This window comes from Acinonyx jubatus, chromosome C2, assembly GCF_027475565.1.
Source record: "Acinonyx jubatus isolate Ajub_Pintada_27869175 chromosome C2, VMU_Ajub_asm_v1.0, whole genome shotgun sequence".
Classification (NCBI taxonomy): domain Eukaryota; kingdom Metazoa; phylum Chordata; class Mammalia; order Carnivora; family Felidae; genus Acinonyx; species Acinonyx jubatus.
The window spans coordinates 2,431,277-2,451,168 of record NC_069384.1 but is presented as its reverse complement, the minus strand read 5'-3'; the positions used below and the strand labels follow the sequence as shown (position 1 = coordinate 2,451,168).

The 19,892-nt window shown below is 59.8% G+C and overlaps 1 protein-coding gene across 4 annotated transcripts in view; it reads left to right on the top strand.

Moving 5' to 3' along the window:
- Positions 1 to 15,722, top strand: part of AGPAT3 (1-acylglycerol-3-phosphate O-acyltransferase 3) — an 83,243-nt gene extending 67,521 nt beyond the window's left edge. For all 4 annotated transcript variants that reach the window (XM_027041486.2, XM_053220492.1, XM_027041488.2 and 1 more), the window contains exons 3-9: positions 848 to 1,017; positions 3,395 to 3,556; positions 4,668 to 4,821; positions 5,394 to 5,496; positions 8,023 to 8,098; positions 12,823 to 13,021; positions 13,625 to 15,722. In XM_027041486.2, coding sequence (XP_026897287.1) covers positions 848 to 1,017; positions 3,395 to 3,556; positions 4,668 to 4,821; positions 5,394 to 5,496; positions 8,023 to 8,098; positions 12,823 to 13,021; positions 13,625 to 13,713 — 953 coding nt within the window. In that variant the 3' untranslated portion in view covers positions 13,714 to 15,722. The remainder of the gene's footprint in view (positions 1 to 847; positions 1,018 to 3,394; positions 3,557 to 4,667; positions 4,822 to 5,393; positions 5,497 to 8,022; positions 8,099 to 12,822; positions 13,022 to 13,624) is intronic.
- The last annotated feature ends 4,170 nt before the right edge of the window (positions 15,723 to 19,892 follow it).

Below are 19,892 nucleotides of genomic sequence, written 5' to 3'. Positions count from 1 at the left end.
GTCAGGCTTGGAGCCCAGTCTCCAGGCCCTGCCCTCCATCCTCAAGGGACGGTCCCCTCAGAAGACGGATGGGCTGGTACCGAGAAAGAATGGGGCTGCCCCGGTGGAGACCCTGAGCCCGCAAGTCGGGCTTCCTGGTCTGTGAGGTCACCTTTTTGGGGACGCCTGGCCCGGTCGGTGGGCCCGCGCTGGCTGGCCGTGGCTCAGCACAGCCACCCTGCTGACCACAGCAGTCCCGCAGCTGACTGTGCGCGTGTGCCCACCCCTCTCCCCTCCCAGTCGGCGGCTGCAATGTGACAGTTCCTCAAATCACAGCACGTGTGAGAATCACAACTGGACACGAAGACATTCCTCCGAAATTACTGGCTCTCTCTACTTCCGCTTTCTGGTTTGTCTTCTACCTGACTTACGTTTAAATTTTTTTAATGTTTGCTTATTTCTGAAAGAGAGAGAGAGAGACAGAGCATGAGCAGGGGAGGGGCAGAGAGAGAGGGAGACACAGAATCGGAGGCAGGCTCCAGGCTCCGAGCTGTCGGCACAGAGCCCGACGCGGGGCTCGAACTCACAGACCGTGAGATCGTGACCTGAGCCAAAGTCAGACGCTTAACCGATGAGCCACGCAGGCGCCCCTACCTGACTTCTGTTTAGAAAAGGTAATTATAATTTTGGAAAATCTAACTTATGAAACATAAACCGTCAAGACTCATTTCCAGCAGGAAATCCCGCTCTGGATGGACATTCTGTAAACGTCCCCTGGAGCACAGGCTCGGCCTGTGCCCGCCCACAGTGGGGGCCCGGCTCCGAGCGCAGCCCCCTACCCGCTCACGCCGCTCCCGTGTGTCCGCAGAGCTGGTCATGCTTCTGGAGTGGTGGTCCTGCACGGAGTGCACGCTCTTCACTGACCAGGCCACGGTGGACCGTTTTGGCAAGGAGCACGTGGTCGTCATCCTCAACCACAACTTCGAAATCGACTTCCTCTGTGGGTGGACCATGTGCGAGCGGTTTGGCGTGCTGGGGGTGAGCCACACGGGTCCCAGGGAGGTGCTGGGGGTGAGGGGTGGGGGGTCCGGGGAGGTGCTGGGGGTGAGGGATGGGGGGTTCCTGGGAGGTGCTGGGGGTGAGGGATGGGGGTCCGGGGAGGTGCTGGGGGTGAGGGATGCGGGGGTCTGGGGAGGTGCTGGGGGTGAGCCACACAGGGGTCCCAGGGAGGTGCTGTGGGTGAGGGTTGGGGGTCCGGGGAGGTGCTGGCGGTGAGGGGTGGGGGGTCCTGGGAGATGCTGGGGTGAGCCACACGGGGGTCCCAGGAGGTGCTGGGGGTGAGGGATAGGGGTCCTGGGAGGTGCAGTGGGTGAGCCACACGGGGGTGCCAGGGAGGTGCTGGGGTGAGGGATGGGGGGTCGGGTGAGGGGTGGGGGTCCGGGGAGGTGCTGGGGGTGAGGGGTGGGGGGTCCGGGGAGGTGCTGGGGGTGAGGGGTGGGGGGTTCCGGGGAGGTGCTGGGGTGAGGGTGGGGGGTCCAGAGAGGTGCTGGGGGTGAAGGATGGGGTGTCCTGGGAGGTGCTGGGGGTGAGAGATGGGGGGTCTGGGCAGGTGCTGGGGTTGAGGTTTGGGGGAGTACTGGGAGGTGCTGGGGGTGAGGGATGGGGGTCCGGGAGGTGCTGGGGGTGAGGAGTGGGGGTTCCTTGGAGGTGCTGGGGGTGAGGGATGCGGGGGTCTGGGGAGGTGCTGGGGGTGAGGGGTTGGGGGTCCGGGGAGGTGCTGGGGGTGAGGGATGGGGGTCCGGGGAGGTGCTGGGGGTGAGGGATGGGGTTCCTGGGAGGTGCTGGGGTGAGCCACACAGGGTCCCAGGGAGGTGCTGGGGGTGAGGGTTGGGGGTCCGGGAGGTGCTGGCCACGGGGGTCCCAGGAGGTGCTGGGGGTGAGGATGGGGGTCCGGGGAGGTACTGGGGTGAGGGATGGGGGGTCTCGGGAGGTGCTGGGGTGAGGGATATGGGGGTCTGGGAGGTGCTGGGGGTGAGGGGTGAGGGTCCTGGAGGTGCTGGGGGTGAGGGATGGGGGTCCGGGGAGGTGCTGGGGGTGAGGGATGGGGGGTTCCTGGGAGGTGCTGGGGGTGAGGGATGGGGGTCCGGGGAGGTGCTGGGGGTGAGGGATGGGGGTTCCTGGGAGGTGCTGGGGGTGAGCCACACAGGGGTCCCAGGGAGGTGCTGGGGGTGAGGGTTGGGGGTCCGGGGAGGTGCTGGGGGTGAGCCACACGGGGGTCCCAGGGAGGTGCTGGGGGTGAGGGATGGGGGGTCCGGGGAGGTACTGGGGGTGAGGGATGCGGGGGTCTCGGGAGGTGCTGGGGGTGAGGGATATGGGGGTCTGGGGAGGTGCTGGGGGTGAGGGGTGAGGGGTCCTGGGAGGTGCTGGGGGTGAGGGATGGGGGTCCGGGGAGGTGCTGGGGGTGAGGGATGGGGGGTTCCTGGGAGGTGCTGGGGGTGAGGGATGGGGGTCCGGGGAGGTGCTGGGGGTGAGGGATGGGGGTTCCTGGGAGGTGCTGGGGGTGAGCCACACAGGGGTCCCAGGGAGGTGCTGGGGGTGAGGGTTGGGGGTCCGGGGAGGTGCTGGGGGTGAGCCACACGGGGGTCCCAGGGAGGTGCTGGGGGTGAGGGATGGGGGGTCCGGGGAGGTACTGGGGGTGAGGGATGCGGGGGTCTCGGGAGGTGCTGGGGGTGAGGGATATGGGGGTCTGGGGAGGTGCTGGGGGTGAGGGGTGAGGGGTCCTGGGAGGTGCTGGGGGTGAGGGATGCGGGGTCCGCAGAGGTGCTTGGGGTGAGGGATGAGGGGTCCAGGGAGGTGCTGGGGGTGAGGCATGGGGGTCCGGGGAGGTGCTGGGGGTGAGTGGTGGTGGGCCGGGTAGGTGCTGGGGGTGAGCCACGCAGGGGTCCCTGGTGTCTGGGTTTTCCTTCCCAGGAAAGGAAGTCCCCTGGTCCCTCTGCTCCCAGAGTCTGAGGTCCGGGCACCCACAGCTCCTGGGGCTTGTCTTGAGCTCAGGTTTCTGACATTTCCTCTGGGGAAGGCTTACCCAGAGTCCCTGCCAGCTGAGCTGTGTCAGGTAAGGGCCCTGCGTGGCAGGTCGAGGAGCACGATGCTGAGAAAGCCGCTTACCTGGCGGCCCCGGGTCACTTTCAGGCAGTCCCAGGCCCGGCGGCCACGGCAGGTGCCCTCCCTCCGCCAGGCCTTCGCCCAGCCTCCTCGCCTGTGGGACATCGCACCTGCGTGCTTGGGGTCACACTGAAACCGGCGGCCAGGCTCAGAGCCCGGCCTCCTCCCTGACGGCGAAGTCCCCAGACACCCAGCCGGTCCGGGGCGCCTGAGGGGGTTCTGACCCTCCCCACTTGCCCCCCCCCGCCCCCAGAGTTCCAAAGTCCTGGCGAAGAGGGAGCTGCTGTACGTCCCCCTCATCGGCTGGACGTGGTACTTCCTGGAGATCGTGTTCTGCAAGCGGAGGTGGGAGGAAGACCGGGACACCGTCATCCGGGGGCTGGAGCGCTTGGCGGACTACCCCGAGTACATGTGGGTGAGTGCCCGTCGGCCACCCGTGCCCAGAACCCCCGCGGCCTGGGCCTGAGCCAGCCGCTGTCAGCCCACGGGCTCTCCTGCACCTGAACTTGCAGGCCGGGGCGTCCCTCCAGGGCCGCCTCCTCCACCTGCTGCAGCCCAGACGGGAGCCCCTTCCTGCGTCCCCAGCGGGGCTGTGGGACCAGAGCTGCCCTGAGGGCCCCTCAGGAGACTTCTCTGCGGGGAGCAGCTTCGGGGCGGGGGGAGCCATGTTGCGGAGCAAACCCCAGGGACCCCGTGGTTCTGGGGGATACATTTGTACCTCGGCCCCAAGAAGATCTACCCTGCTGTTCACAACATCCACCCTTCAGGCACCTGGGTTTGATGGGATGGCCATCTGAAATTACAGATATCAGTCGGTTTGAAGATGGTGTCTTTCTTTTTATTTTTTAAGTTTGTTTTTGAGAGAGAGAGCACCTGTGCGCACCTGTATGAGTGCGCGTGTACTCTGAGCGGGGCAGGGAGAGAGAGAGAGCACGCGTGTGAGCAGGGGAAGGGCACAGAGAGAGAGAGAGAGAGAGAGAGAGAGAGAATCCCAAGTAGGCTCATGCACTGTCCGCACAGAGCCTGACGTGGGGCCGGAAATTCCGGAACCGTGAGATCATGACCTAAGCTGAGAACGAGAGTCGGACGCTTGACCCACTGGGCCCCCAGGCGCCCGAAGGGCGTTTCTCTTTCTAATCTTTCTTTCCGGTCTCTGGCAGAGTAGTTCTTTGAGAAGCGGCTCCCCTCTCGGCACCTCTGACCCTCACGTTAAGGCAAAGGGATGAAAGCCTGTTTTCCGCTCAGGGGGCGGAAGGCTGCAGGGACACCTTCCTGCTTCCGGGAAGTTGCGTTCTGCATTCTTTGAGAACGAGTGAAATGCCGTTAGCCGTTGGGTGAGGGGCTTTGTGTGGCTGGAGCGTGGATCGCAGCCCTGAACAGAACGGCGTTTTCAGCGATGCCACGTGCTGGTCGCTAGAGTGTTCCGTCGGTTTGACGGATTCGGTGACGCGCGCTTTGTGGGTGGGAACGTTCCCCGGGGCCTGTCGCCGGGGTAACCTCCGTCCCCGCTCTCGCTCGTGTCCCAGTTCCTCCTGTACTGCGAGGGCACCCGCTTCACAGAGAAGAAGCACCGCGTCAGCATGGAGGTGGCCGCCTCCAAGGGGCTGCCCGCCCTCAAGTACCACCTGCTGCCTCGAACCAAGGGCTTCACCACGGCGGTCCAGTGCCTCCGGGGGACAGGTAAGCGGCCGCCACCTGCCCTGGGCTCTGCGAGCAGCAGGACGGGAGAGTGACCTGCCCCGAGCCACGCAAATGACATGTGAGATACAGGCAGAGGCAAGTGGGTGGGGTTAACGTGTGTGAGGCTGTCGTGTCCTTTCTGACACGATGGAACGCTAGTTAGTGGGGAATCAGCAAAGCGATGGGAAAGCGTGTAACCGGAAACCTTACGAGGGGAACCGTATGTGTTCCTGATTAATCCCAACGGAGGCAAGATCAAAGAGAGGGGACAAAGAGCAGGGCATGTAGGAGGCAGCCAGACAGTAAATTTGGACACGAACGGTCAGTAACTGCACTCGGCCCGCGTACCCACGTGGCAGGAAGGTGAGCCTGCGGTGGGGCGCAGGACTGTGCGGGGCGGGTTCGGGGTTGTGCGGGTGCTGAGCTGCGCGTGCGTGCCGTGCGGCGTGGGCACGATGCTGTGGTGCAGGGGTGGACGCTGAGGGATGTGGGGGCAGAGTGATGCGGGCGCAGGGGCAGGTGCAGGTGCGCTGCGGCCCTGGCCCAGGGCTCACCCCCACCTCTCCCTACAGTCGCAGCCGTGTATGACGTCACGCTGAATTTCCGCGGAAACAAGAACCCGTCTTTGCTGGGGATCCTCTACGGGAAGAAGTACGAGGCAGACATGTGCGTGAGGTGAGTGGGAGGGTCCCCGCCAGTGGCAGCCACCCCCCGCCCCCCACCCACCTCCCCACCCCCTGGCACTGGGCCCTCCCTGCGCCCAGTGGAGGCAGCCTTCTCCCCAGGACTGCAGATGTGGGGACAGACACAAGTACCCCTCCTGCAGGGTGGAGGGGTGGGTGCGGGGGTAAAGGCAGAATGTTCTGGAAGCTCTGGGGGAGCAGCAACCCCTTCTTTTTAAAAGGGGCTGAGTGAGGTTCAGCTTGGACAGTGACCAGGCTTGCTCTCAACAGAAGGGTGAGCTGTCCCAGCTCAAGGGGCCGATGCTCTTAGTGGGGACTGTGAGGCCAGCTCGAGCATGATTCCATGCGTGCCATCCTGCTCCGCTTTCTGTCCGAATATCCCTGGGGAGACTTGTCCGTCCCTCCGTCCCTTCAAATGCCCGGGAGGGCAGGACCTTCCCCGGCGTGTGGGCGGGTCCCGTGGAGCCTTTAGCTCCTGTGTCTGACACCCGCCAGCACCGGCTGGGTGTCTAGCCGGTCACGCTGGCCCTCGTCAGAGGCCCCCCCTCCGGTGAGTGTGGAGAACGTGAGCAGGTACATGTTTGAAACGACAACACCTAGTCTCCCCACCAGGAGTAACTTTGTGAATGTGAAGAGTAAGCCGGGAGGCTTTTTCCTTCTGAAGTTTGCAGCAGACTGGCTCGAAGTAGGTGTAAGGCCTCGTTGCATCCTGGGGTGGGGAGAGAGCCCGGGATCCTTGCCCTTAGGCCTCTAGAACCACCAGGGACTGCGTGGCTGATCTGGGGCTGACCTGACCCTGGCCGTGACTCCGACCAGAACACATGCCGTGGTCCAGGGCAGTGACAACAGTGGCGGGCTCTGTGTCCTCCCTCACCTAGCCGGTCCCCGGGGAGTCAGGGGTGCGCCTCGGCCACCAGGGTCCGAGCTGGCGGGTGAAGGAGCTGGGGGAACTCTGTGGTCCAGCCCCAGGCCGGTGCCCACGGCCGCCGCACCGGTTACCTCTCCGAGTGGACGGTGCCCCCCGCCTCCCCACCAGCAGGAGGAGACCCGTTCCTTCCTCTGTTCATCGTGCCCTTTATTGCAGAAGGCATGGAGTTATATTTTACCTAATCTCATAATGGGTATGTGCTTAGAGCTTCTAAAGGTTTCAACTTCCTGTTTTGTGATACTTGCCATGGGGTAGTTTGAATAAAAGCAGGATTCCGACGAGTGTAAAACATGCTTATAATCCAGCCAAAGTTCTGGCCCAAGGGGGCTTTCCCCTTTGACCCCACCTCCTGTCCCCTCCCGGTGAAGTTGTCCTGGGGGCAAGGTCAGGGGCATTTGGTGGTGGTGGCCCGAGCTCCCGGTGTCTGTGCTGGCCCTTGGGGCAGAAGCCTTGAAGAGGCTTGAGTCGACGCCAGGAGATAGGTGCCAGTCTTTATCTTTATTTTTAGCACCATTTTGAGTCCTTATTTTATACGTTTCATACTGCACGTGGCCACCTTGTGATAGAACGTGGCTGCGGCATCCACTCTGGGATGTGGATGTACAGCCAGGGAGGGCAGTCGAGTGAGTTTTAAGCCCTTAGCAGCCATCCCTCTGTAGACAGCCCCCTTCTGAACTTCATGTCCTCACCTGTGGCACACCAGTTCCCAAGAACTTTGGGGGTCCACAGAGCCACCCAGAGGCTGCGTGTCGTGTGGCCCCCGCGTCACTCCCATGTCTGACAGCACATGTGCTTATAAAACTTTGCTGTTTTCCTTTCAAATACGGGGAAGATCGGGAGGTCTAATCCGCAGAAGCAAAGTTCTCCATTTTCTTAGAGACAGGGTTGGGATGCCTTCAGCCACAGATTCTCCCAGGGCCGCCCTTACTCTGGCCTGCTGGGTGGGCCCCGGCGCCCCCTGCTGGCGATCTCAGGTGCCGCGGCTGCCGCGGGTCCCCGTCCTTGCCCGGTTCCCCTCCCCCCTGGACACCCGGGCTCCCGGGCCGGTAATGCGGCTGCTGATCACTTTCGTAAATAAGTTCGTGTCTTCACTGGAGTCAGCTGTCTGTGAGTGAAGATTGAAGTCCTGAATCTCTATCGCTTTTCGTATTTGGAGCACGTAGCTTTCGTTTGTGAAATACGTAATTTTCTTGGCCTAGTGGAAGACACTCTCAGTTCTATTTCCAAAGAACGAACCATTAAGACCCAAACTCCTGCTGCAGCCCACAAATGCCCGCCCTCCACAGTGGGAACGGGGCACCATCTGCCCAGGAGAACCCCTCGTGAGAGTCGCTGGCTTTGCCTCAAAGGTGAATGGTCTCCCGGCCCTCCCTCCGGGGCCCCCGCGGTCCCGCAGGGCTCCAGGTGCTCCACTGTGCCCGGGTGGACGCCTTCGACATTTGTGTGCTTTTAGGAATTGAGAGTGAGGCGTGACCAGAAAAGGCGGGGGGAGGGGGCAGAGAATAACCGAGCTGTGCCACGATTATGTCCGCTTTTCTGTGCGATGCCATCCAACAGTGAGCCACTTTGCTCTCGATCTTAACAAAACAGGAGATTCCCTCTGGAAGAGATCCCGCTGGATGAAAAGGAAGCAGCTCAGTGGCTCCACAAACTGTACCAGGAGAAGGTAACTCAGCTTTCCTCCCCGGGGGCTCGTGAAGAGGTCTGGAAGGGGCGGCTCGCAGGGCAGGTGGGACCTTCCGGAGACGGGGGCGGGGCGTCTGCAGTCCTCGAACATTTCTACCTTCTTTATTCTTTCCATTTTCTTGTGAGAAATCAACACGCTGGAGACAAATGCAAAGGATAACACGGGGCTTCTACAACCGCAGCTGGTTAACGTTCTGTCACATTTGTTTCCTTTTTTTGTGTAAAACAAGGTATCGATCTGTAGCCTCCACATATATACATGGCGTGTGTGTGTGCGCGCGCGCGCACGTGTGCACACCACAGGTGACAATGAGGTTATCCTTATGCCACCCACCCCGGTCCTTCCCTCTCCATTCCCCTGTAGCACGCCCTGCCCTGAATGCCCTGCCAGCTTGGTTTCCGTACGTGGGCAGGACGTTAGATCTTCATCTTCAGCATCATGGGAGGCTTAGAGAATGAGAAAGTCCTTTCTGCATTCAACAAGTACCCTTTTAAAGGCACTGACGAGCTCTTAAGAAAATCTGGGAAATCTCTAAGGGTCAAAAAAGGAGGTTGAGCTGAAAAGCAGGTGGCGAGCCTGTGACCCGGGAATGCCACGCTCCACCAGCGGGTTTTGCGAGTCCCCTTAACCTGGAGTCTTGATTTTTAGTGCCTACCCGGAACAGAAGATCAGGGTTTGATCTCATGCCAGGTCCCTGAGATCCTGAGATCCAGGCCTCAGGACCCTCCGAGAGTTTTCCCTCGCACGGTGAACTGAGAGAAACCTACTTTCCAGTGCAGGGAAATGGCTCTGACGCTCCCCCTTCTCCTCTTGGTCTGAACAAGGGCTCCCTGATAACACGTAACCACACGTCTGCCCTCGAACGGCTATGCTAGCAACACAGCTCAAGGAGAATAGAACCAAAATATCAACACAAGTGGTTCTGGCAAATCACTAGAGTTCCTGAGAGAAGCCCACGCAGGACCGGAGGGACGTTCCTCCAAACCTCAGCTGCTCACGATTTCCACGGGGAAAATTCTGTCGGGGAGGAGCTCATAACCAGACCACGTGGGCAGGGCGCACAAAGAACCAAAGAGGTAAACTCTCCAAAAACTGCAGCCGGTGGAACTGTCAGAGACGAAAATCAGTGCGTCCGAAGCGATGGGGCAGAAAGAAGGAACTGAAAAGAAAAGGGAAGGATCTGCAGAAAAAAAGGCAGATTTAAGAAAAACCGAGTCGAATTTGTAGGCAGGAAAAATCTAGCTGTTGACAGTAAAATCTTAATTAATAGATTGAACAGCAGATTTGATACAGCTGAAGACACAATTAGTCAAGTGGAAGATGGAGAAGAAATTCCTGGGAAGGTAGCAGGAGGGAGTACAAACAGAAAAGGAAGTACAGAAAACACGGAGGGCAAAGTGAGAGGTCCAGAAAAGAACTGCTGGTGGGTAAGAGACAGGAGTGGTGAGGAGCAGGGGTCAGAAGACCGCCGTCAAGCTTCTAGCACTCGTCAGGTTCAAGAGCCACAAGTCTGGAACAGCGTAAGTGAAAAGATATCCACTCCCCAATTATCACTGAAATTGCACAACACCAAAGACAACCAGGAGCTCTTAGAACAACCAGAGAGAAAAGACCGATTCCCCGGGAGGGAATGACCGTCATGTTGACATTAGACACACGTCTTACTATGTGTCACAACCTCTTCTAAATGTCTCATGCATGTTTTGTCCTCACAGCAACCGCACACAACACTCTGGCAGGTGCATACATTATACGTGAATACATGTAGAAAAACAGAGAGCACACACAAAATAGAACAAAGAAAATAATAAAAACAGCATACGTCATAGTGACGGAAAGCAAAGCCACGGGAGTGAGTCGGCTGTACCGCATGCTTTTCCTGTGAAAATATTAATGATCTAGAAATCCCCGGGCAAGACCGACCAGTTAGAAGCGTAATTGCATCAGTAGAGACAGAAAGGTGAGTTGACCAGAGAGCAGAGGACAATGGTGAGAGCAGCATCTCTCACTTAATGCCCCTACATTTGAAAACTTAGACGGAACGCGGGATTTCCAAGAACACCGCTCTCTGCCGAAGAGAAACGCAGCCTATGTGCAGAATCCGTACGGCGTGTGTGTCTCGGGTCGGTGGAAAGGCAGACCTGGCACTCGCCAGCTGGAAGCGGGGAACGCGTCCCTGAATCTAGGTCCGCATCAAAGAGTTTGAAACTCTTGCCACAGACATTTGTGAGCAACGGCATTTGCGCAGCGCGAGATGAGCCATGACCTGGTGGCGCGTTACTGGAAAATAGGGACCCCGTGTGTGTGCTTCCATTCGCTAAAATTCCATCCGCGTGAACGAACTGCGGACCATCAACACGGCTACACCTTGGGGATGTGGTGTACGGAGATAGCCGGCCGCGGTGTGTGGGGGACGTATGACGCCCCTCACGGGAGGCTGCCAGCGCGTCTCGCACGCGTGCCCGTTGAGCGTGTGTGTGATCGGTGTGGGGGGAGCATGGTGACCCCGGAGGGGACGGAGCGGGGGCCTCATCTCCGGCTCCCAGGTGTACCTCCCCAGATCACCTGGTGCAAATGCACCAAGCGACAAGTTTTGACATCCGCGACTTTTTGGGGTATTTTTATATTCTCGAGTATCGAGACATATACGGTAGGCTGGCTGTCCTTCCTGTCACATGTATTTTACAGTAAGGACCGCATACCGTGTGCTGTCTGTTTTTTCTTTCTCCGGTCACCATTGTTTTTATGTCTGTCAGCGTTGACGTACGCAGATTTAATTCACTCCTTTTCTTTTTTTTTTTTTTCAACGTTTATTTATTTTTGGGACAGAGAGAGAGCATGAACGGGGGAGGGGCAGAGAGAGAGGGAGACACAGAATCAGAAACAGGCTCCAGACTCTGAGCCATCAGCCCAGAGCCTGACGCGGGGCTCGAACTCACGGACCGCGAGATCATGACCTGGCTGAAGTCGGACGCTTAACCGACTGCGCCACCCAGGCGCCCCTCACTCCTTTTCTTTTAGAAGATCTTTGAAAAGAAATTTTTTTTTAATTTAATAGATTCCACCCCCGATGTGGGGCTCGAACTCACCACCCCAAGATCAGGAGTCCCGCTCCAATGACCGGGCTAGCCGGGCACCCCAGTTCACTCCGCTTAAATGCCCCATTCTGGCATTGTGCCATGGGTGATGGCCTGTTGTCCCCTCTGCGGACAGTCAGGTCGTGTCCCGCTCTGTGCTGCGCGTTTCTTGGAGACACGGACTCGTGCTGTCACCGTTGGCGTAGCCCACTCACTTTGTGAAATGTTTCTAAGCTGTGCTTCGAGGAGACGTCCAGTTCACGCTGAGCGTGAGAGGCCCCTTGCCCCCCGGGTCGTGTGAGTAGAGGGTCCGGCTGGCCCCCTGCAGCGACCAGACTCAGCACTTGGATCCCGATGCTACAAACAGCCTCGAGAGACGTTGACACCCTACACGGCTACCTCCGGTCATAACCTAGGAACGGACCATATTCTCACCGGCGGAGTACAGAGGTCGTGCCCCGCGGCTTCCCCATTCTGCAGATGTGGAGACGGGGCTGCGGGTGCCAGGCAGAGCCGTCCCTGGGCCTCCTGGCCTCCTGCCCTCACGCCGTCTGCGCGCCTGCTGCACAGTCAGGAAGTGGTACCCTGAGGCCAGCGCTCCTGCCTCCTGGCCACTCGAGCCCTCCTAGAATGTGCGCTCTGGGCCCGTGGCCCCGGGGCCCCTCCGCCGCCAGGCTTCGGGGGGATGAGGTCAGGGGTCTGCAGGCGTTGGCGGTTGGGATCCTCGCCAGCGCCAGCATGTTGAGCAGAGGTTTGCAAGGAAGGGAGCAGGCGGGGCAGGGGAGGGTCGGGAGGAGAGGGCATGAGCTCTGAGAGCCAGCTCCAAGAGGCCGCCTCGGCGGGTCGGGCCCAGCATTTCGTCTCAGTGAGACAGACCCAATGTGACCGAGTCTGAATGCTCCCGTGTGCCGTGGGTGAGTGCCGTTTCCCCTGAAATGCGGGCCAGGGCCACACGCCGAGTGCATGTGCACACTGGCACACGCTTCCCGCGGGGGGGGGGGAGGGGAGGCCGTTCAGAACGGTGCGAGGAGCGGGTGTGTACGTGCCGCGGGGCCGCGAGCACCGGGCTTTTGTAGAGGTCCACCCTCAGGACAGCGGGCAGGCTTGGCCGCCTCCCTCCCCCTCCCCCACCCCTGTAAGCAGGATCCTGCCACCACTCCCGGGTGGGTGTCGACAGGGGGTGGGCCTGAGCCCTCCCTGTTAGGGCAGTGGGCGGGACCAGCAGCCCAGAGAGGAGTCACGCCCCCTCCCCGGGGAAGCAGACAGGTGCCTGCAGGAAAGGATGCCGCTGACGGGAGGAGCCCCTCCCTTGGGAGACCTGGGGGCAGGGGGATGCGTTGTGGCAGGTGCACGACTGGGTTCCAGGCAGGTCAAGGCCGTGCCCCACCCGCCCCGCCTTCAGAAGGTAGCAGGAGGCGATGAGGTCAAGGCGGAGGTGACTGCCTGTGCCTGGCTGGCTTTGAGCTTTGACACAAGCAGCCGAGGGGCTCCGCAAAGGACACACCGTCCTGCATCTGCCGCGCGCTCACGGCTCGCCGCTTTCTTTACGAGGAACTGTTTTAGGCTGAGTCCGTTTCCGTGGTCAGTACCGGTCAGTACAGCGGCCACTGTCGTTGACTCTTTCAGGACGCGTTGCAGGAGATGTATAACCAGAAGGGCATGTTTCCAGGAGAGCAGTTCAAACCTGCCAGAAGGCCGTGGACGCTTCTGAATTTCCTCTTCTGGGCCACGGTCCTGCTGTCTCCTCTTTTCAGCTGTGTCTTCGGCGTCTTTGCGAGTGGTTCCCCTCTCCTGATCCTGACGTTCCTGGGGTTTGTGGGGGCAGGTAACGCACGCGAATGATAGCACAGCTCAGGGTCGGGGATCTTCTGAGCGCCAGCCGCAGAGCTCCGCAGGGAGCTGGGTGCGCCTGGAGCCCTTTTGGCCTCAGAGAGCGGGCTCTGTCCGCTAAGCCACAGGGTCGTGGAGACCACAGCCAGGTCCCGGGGCCACGTGCTCTCGTGGCATCCTGTGCTGAACTGGGCAGGCGCCTGTGGGGAGTCCCTGAGCTACTCTGTCTGCGTTCGGGTTTGGGAGGCTTGGGGGGGCTTGATGGTCTGAGGGTCTCTGAGGACATGGTCATTACTGTCCCGAACAGAATCGTGGGCGCTCAGGACTCCCTAGGTATCCTTGTCGGAGGGACGGGCACCCAGTCTGCCCCTGGGCACCTCACAGGGCAGTGCAGCCCCCACCAGGCCCCCACCCACCTCCTGTCGCTGGAGGAGCAGAGGCCATCACTCCCCCCCAGACGGGCTGAGCACGGCAGTGGGAGGGGCCAGGGGAGGGGAGAGGGCTGGCCTGCCATCCCCTCGGGACCCTGCCCAGTAGCGAGTTCCCTCGTGGGACGGCCAAGCCATGGGTCTGACCTTGCCTCTTTCCTATTTCAAAGCTTCCTTTGGAGTCCGCCGGCTAATAGGAGTAACTGAAATAGAAAAAGGCTCTAGCTACGGAAACCAAGAATTTAAGAAAAAGGAGTGATTCCTGGCTGCGGTTGTGCACACGTAACCCGACGGCTGTGTCCAGTTAACTCAAAAACAGAACCACACACCCAGATCGGAGGAAAAGACACTTAGAAACTATTTTTCTTATTAACTGGTGACTAATATCAACCAATAAACCTTGAGCCAAGAGCAAAGCCGTCGGAAGGCCTGCGGACGAAGACGCCAGCGGCACCCCGGGCAGGGTCCCAGGGTCCCACGAGCCAGGCTCCGAGGGCGCCATGCGTGCGGGCCCACCGCTGCGGGGGGCCGGGTCCCACCCCACCGCGACCTCGCGAGAATTCTGCCTGCCAGAGGGAGCCTTCGGCCGCTTTCTCTTCTTAAACTTAGATCCATTTTTGGTTTTTACCAGTTATTTTGGGAACTCCCCCTGCCCCCCCCCCCCCGCCTCCTCCCCTGACCCCAGCAAACCCTCCCCAGCCCTCTCGGGAATGAGGACATGTCAGCCCCCAGGCCCACAAAGCACCTGCCCATCCTGTCTTCACATACGGGTGTTCTCGGGTGACCAGGGCGGGCCGAGCGCCAGGTGGCCGGGCAGGTGCCCCTCAGCTGGTGGTGGGGACGCCCCACCCCGGCTGCCTGGCTCCTCCCTGAGCCTGTGTGGAAGCACTTTACATCTGTTTCTAAAGTGATCCGCCCCCTGAGACCTCTGTCCCTCTTTTTCCCTGCTTAGTCCTCAGCCCCTCTACTGGGCCACACCCCTGCCGCCAGCCCCGGGGACAGCTGCCCTGCAGCCCACGGGCCTCTTGTATGTTGGTTTCAAAGAACGTCCCCACCAGACCTCCTCTCTTCTGGAGGCGGTTGGAGACTGTTCCCTGGGAGCTCGTCGGCTCCTAGGGGTTTTATTTTTACTGTTGGTCTGTTCGTGGCTCTCGTCTCCCTGAGAAGTAGAGGTGGTGGCCCCCCCTCCCTTCCCCGAGCAGGTGCCTGGGTGCCCGGGGTGGGGCTGGGCACCTCCTTGCACAGGCTTCGCCCGGGAGCCTGGGAGCACTGCCCCGCCTCAGCTCCCCCTGCTGGGGGGTGTCTGCCAGGGTCCCGACTTCGCTGCAGCCCTGGGCGTGGGGCTCCCCAGCAGGCCTCTCCCCAGGCTCGGCTCAAGCATCCCGCTGTCCACTCGCTTGCATCAGACTTCTTTCTTAAACCTCCCGCGTGCTGTTTTCAAGTCACACCCCCCTCGCCTTTTTTTTTCCCCCTCTTTTTAGCAAAGGAAGGAAAAGTAACGGGTGTTAGCCCTGGTGCACTGGAGCCAGCGTGCCGAATAGAGGCAGGTTGGGTTTTCTAGGAGAAAAGGTGGAGGAAAGAGGCATGGAGAAAATATAGACTAAATTGGACAAGTGCCTCTGCATCAGCCCTAAGTGTGTATTCTGGGAGGCTCTCTGGGGACAGCACGCGGTCTCTAGGACGAGGACGCTGCTGGGTTCTGGGTGAGAGCACCCCGCCCTCCCCCTGCTGCAGGGGGGGCCACCGCGGGTTAGTCTGCTCTCCTGTGGCATGCTGCTCCCGGCTTCCGTGTTTGTGTCCTGTGCTAACTCACTAACACCTAAAGCATCTTGAGAACGGTGGGAGGGCACTCCTGTGTGCATGCGGTCCCTAGAAGGCCCAGGTTTAGGTCTTGTACCTTGTAATTCATGGTTCTCCTTGGCCAGAGAAGTTCTCTCCCCCTGAAATGACTACGTACCGGGCACCCTCCTCCCAGAGCCACTGGAGGGGCCGTGCGGGGTCCGGGTACGATGGAGGCTGAGGGCGGGCATAGGTCTTAAGTCTCGGTGATTCCCTTCTGATCTAACACAGATGAGCCCGTGCATTTGGTGCCCAGAACTTGAGAGCAAGCAAACCTCACCATGGACGTTTGGGGGGGGGGGGTGTTTTTTGTTTTTCTGTTTTTTGTTTCTTTTTGGAGGGGGATGGATTTTGCTTTACGTCCGCTTTAGAAGGAGAGGGAGAGGGGGCTCCTTTAATTTTCAAAATTAATAAATCGCAGAATAGTGATTTTCTTCTTTTCTTTTCCTTCACGCCCACAACTCAACATCGTTGGTGGCTGACGTCACATCCACGTGGAGGCCACGTGTTTGGACGGTGCCAGCCGGCCGCGGGGGGGGGTGGCTCAGGGCCCGGACTCTGGCGCCCTCCACGCGGGGCGGTGGGCCGGGGAGCGTGGGCGACGTGGGCAGACCCCCTCTGCCGGGCCAGCTTGCCGCTCCGTGCGCCTCTGGAGCCCTTGCCCCCCCTCGCTGGAGGCGCGGCGGGAGGCCCCCCGCGAGCACCCCACAGGCTGAGCTCCAAGCCTGGGGACCGCGGGCGGCTTGCCTCTCAGGCACCAGGTGCCGCGTCTGGTCCGCCCCGCCCGGCGAGTGGAGTTTGGGTTGTGGGCGCCCCCGCCCCCCCCCCGTGTCCAGCTGGGGAGAGGACCACAGATTCTTTGCCCGCCACCCCCCCCCCCCGAGTTCCAGGGGCTTCTAAGGTGCCTGTGGCACTTCCTGGTGACTCTGTGGCAGCTAGCAGCACCCGGGGACTCTGGTGGCATCAGTGATGGTCCCCACTGCATGCAGGCGAGGAGGCCCTGGGGAAGGGCTTCGCCGGTCAGAAAGAGAGCCTGTCCTCGTTTGCGATTAATCCGAAGGAAGAAGTGGCAACGGCCGTACTGGGCCTGGTGGCCGCGTCCTTCCTGTGTCCCCTCCAGCCCGTCCTCAGGAAGCACAGCCTCTCGTAGACATGAGCTCTGCATCCGCAGACCGCTAAAGAGCAACAGAAAACGGCGTGAGCAGCACTCCATTGTAAACAGGGCAGGAATGCTCACTGACGCGTGCTGGGTCTCTAGCTGTCCGTCCCCGGGACACCTCCTCGTGCACCGTGGCTCGGGAACCCTTCCTTCCGCCCATGTAGTTCCCGAGGGTTGAGGCCGATCTGAAGAAACAGCACTGGGCTCAGTCACGTGCGGTGCGGGAGGCTCCCGTCTGTCCGGGCCCACGTGGCTACCGATTTGTGTCCTCTCTGGGGTGACGGATAAGTAACTCTCTGCATGTTGCTTTGTCTCTGCCCGAGACGCCTCTAGGACCAGCCAAATAGGATCTTTCCAGCCTGCTGGTTTTCAGCCGCACCGTTCAACCTCGTGTGTAAACTCACGCTTCAGATTTTGCACCCAGACCTGCATGCTTTCCCCGGCATGCGGCACTCGGTGTTTAGCGGTGTGATGTGGCTTCTAACCCTTCCGCGGTGTAACCAGGCTTAGGGCCAACACGGAGGGCCCCGCACGCCTACCTGCTTCCTCTGGACACGGCACGTCCCTGGCCCATGTGCCGCCCCTTTCTCTCGTGAGGTAGCTCCTGAAGAAAAGCGAGCCTCCGTGAGCACCCGGGGCCACCAGGGTGCACGCGGACGTCACCCCCCGGGCTCCACGTCCTCGCCTCTTGGGGCCCAGACGCGCGCACACACACAGGGTCGGGTCTGGGGCGGAGGATGTGACGCTCCGTTCCGCTTGGCTGGGGGATGGACACACATGCACCGAGTGTCACCGCAGGCATTTGCCGCCGTCCAGTTTGGTGAAACCGGTGACGTTCCCACAAACTGCTCGGGGACGTGAGAGGACAAGAGCACTTTTTGGGGACCCAGGAGGTGGCTGGAGGAGTTGACACTGGTCAGCCCCGCCACCAGCCGAATATGCTTTTCAAAGACGATTGCTCAACGGTTCTAAGCCTTTTGTCTCTTTGTTCATAAACCTTTTAGTTTCTTTCTGTTGCAAAAGGGGACAGAAGTCACACTGCGAACGAGGCACTGAAAGGCACTGAGTGAATTAGGCTGGTTGAATTGAGCCAGAGCGACTTGATTCAGTGGAGACGCACCTCTGCTCGGCTTGTATTTATTGTCTCAGAATCGTGCGCTGTGACAATCAGACGTGACTTGCCTCGATGCCGGGAAATTCAACTGGCTTCTTGAACGTAAAGACCGTCCATAAGCACTGTAACTGTGACGGGAATCTCTCTCTCGGGAAAAACCACGCAAACCATTGACTCGTGCAGGCGACGGGCGCTAGGGTTCTTCTTCCATCACCGATGACCTATCACACCTGACTGTCGGCCAGTTTCGAAGAGTGATACGTTATATACAGGGTGCAAATGTACTATATGAATGTTTCCTTTTGTACACTTCATTTTTTTACAAGTTTTGCTACTCACAAGCTGTATGTAGTTGAGGAGAGTGGTATTTTTGGCCTCTGGGAGCCTGTGGGGGTGGGGTGGGGCTTGGGGGAGCTACCTTAGATCTTAAAAGCGTGTGTCCCAAAACAGCTGGCTGTGTTTGCCGCGCTCCGTAAAGATCACTTTGTACACAGGCATGTGCGAACCTGCCTGAGTGATGGTACCTTCTAGAGAAAATGCTGCAGGCGCCATGCTGCTGTCCCAGAGAAGGACGAAACCTCCACAGTAGAGATGAGAGCGACCTCGGCCTCCTTTTGTTCCTTTGCCTCTAGCCCGGGTCGCCCCGGGGGGAAGCGGCGGACCTCCCCGCGGGCCGGCCACCCGCACACGCCACCCCCTGAGGGGCCGCTCTCTTTGAGGCTGTCCTGCTGGCTGCACTTTTCAAGCTTCTCCATTTCATAGAAGATGCTTTTGGAAGGGGAAACTGCAAAGGAGGGTGACCATCTGGCAAGGGCAAAGGAGAAAGTCGGCAGGTGCATAAAGTGCTAAGTGACCCTCTGCCTCAAAAGGGGTCTCAAAAGCCATCAAGAACAAAAGGTTTTCCAATGTAGGCATGTATATATCAAAAATTATTTTTTTGTAAGAACAAATTCATTCTGTGGAGAAAACCAAGGAACAATTTTTCTTCTTTATAAAGAAACGGACTCTTGTTAGAACCTATTCTAGGTTCTCATGTGTCTGTCTTGTGGAAATAAACTGAGCTGAAAGAATCACGGTGTCCCCTGTTCTCCGGAACGGCCCCCCGGCGGTGTGCTTTTCTGTTGTGTGGGGGTGGGGCCACGTCCACGTCCACGCTCCGCTCAGGCCACCCGAGGCCAGGCTCACATTTCGGGCTCTCCCAAAAGCCCCACGTCTACACTCGTTTTTAAAAAATTGGTCCCCAGAGCACCCCTGCACCAGCCTGTGCACACGCACATGTACACACGCACATCCGTGCACACGTACACAAACACAGGCGCAGGACCTGGGGTGGGACGATGCTATCTTCCCAGGAGGCAAAACCCGTTCCGCTTGGTCTTTTGGAACGACAGGGTCCGGCCAGACCCTTGTCACCTACGCGCGCGGTTCTGCTTTGTCCGTGTGCTCGGTCCTGTTGGACATGACTGGCCACGGACGAAGACGGGTGGCTGTGGAATGCGCCCACGGGCTCCTCCCCTGGAGTCTCAGGGACACCTGGGACACCTGGGCCCTGCTCGACCATGAGCCCCGCCTGCTCTGCGGGCCCGCGTCCCAGCTCTGCTCTGGCTCTGTGGGGGAGCCTCCGTGTGTGGGCGTCGGCCGCTGGCCGCCGGAGGCAATGAGAAGTGTGAGTGAGTGTGCACGAGCACGTGTGCACACACGTGCCAGCACACACGCGCGTCTGTACACGTGTGCCAGCACACACACATGCGTGCACACATATGTCAGCTTGTGCACGTGTGTGTGTGCCTCCGTGCACGGGCCACCACATGTATGTGAACACGCAGAGGTATACACTCACCCCGGACTGTAAGGGGAAACACGGGGTGCTCATATAAGAACAACCCCAGGGGTGCCCGGGCGGCTCGGTCGGTTGAGCGTCCGACTTCGGCTCAGGTCACGATCTCGCGGTCCGTGAGTTTGAGCCCCGCGTCAGGCTCCGGTGCGGACCGCTCGGAGCCTGGAGCCTGTTTCAGATTCTGTGTCTCCCTCTCTCTCTGCTCCTCCCCCACTCATGCTCTGTCTCTCTCTCTCAAAAATAAACATTTAAAAAAATTTAAAAAAAAGAAAGAAAAGTCGTCTTGAAGAAAGTGCTCCCTAAAGGCTAAAAACTCAGTGAGGAAACAAAGTTGTCCTGTGACATCTCCGAGGCTGCAGGTGAGGTCACTAGATCCAGGTCCAGCCCTGGCAGCTAGTGGGCAGGACGTCACGCCCGTAGGCACGTCACGCCAAGGAGCACGTTCTGTGACACGTGGGCAGGATAAAAGCCCGGAGTGTGTGCCGAGTG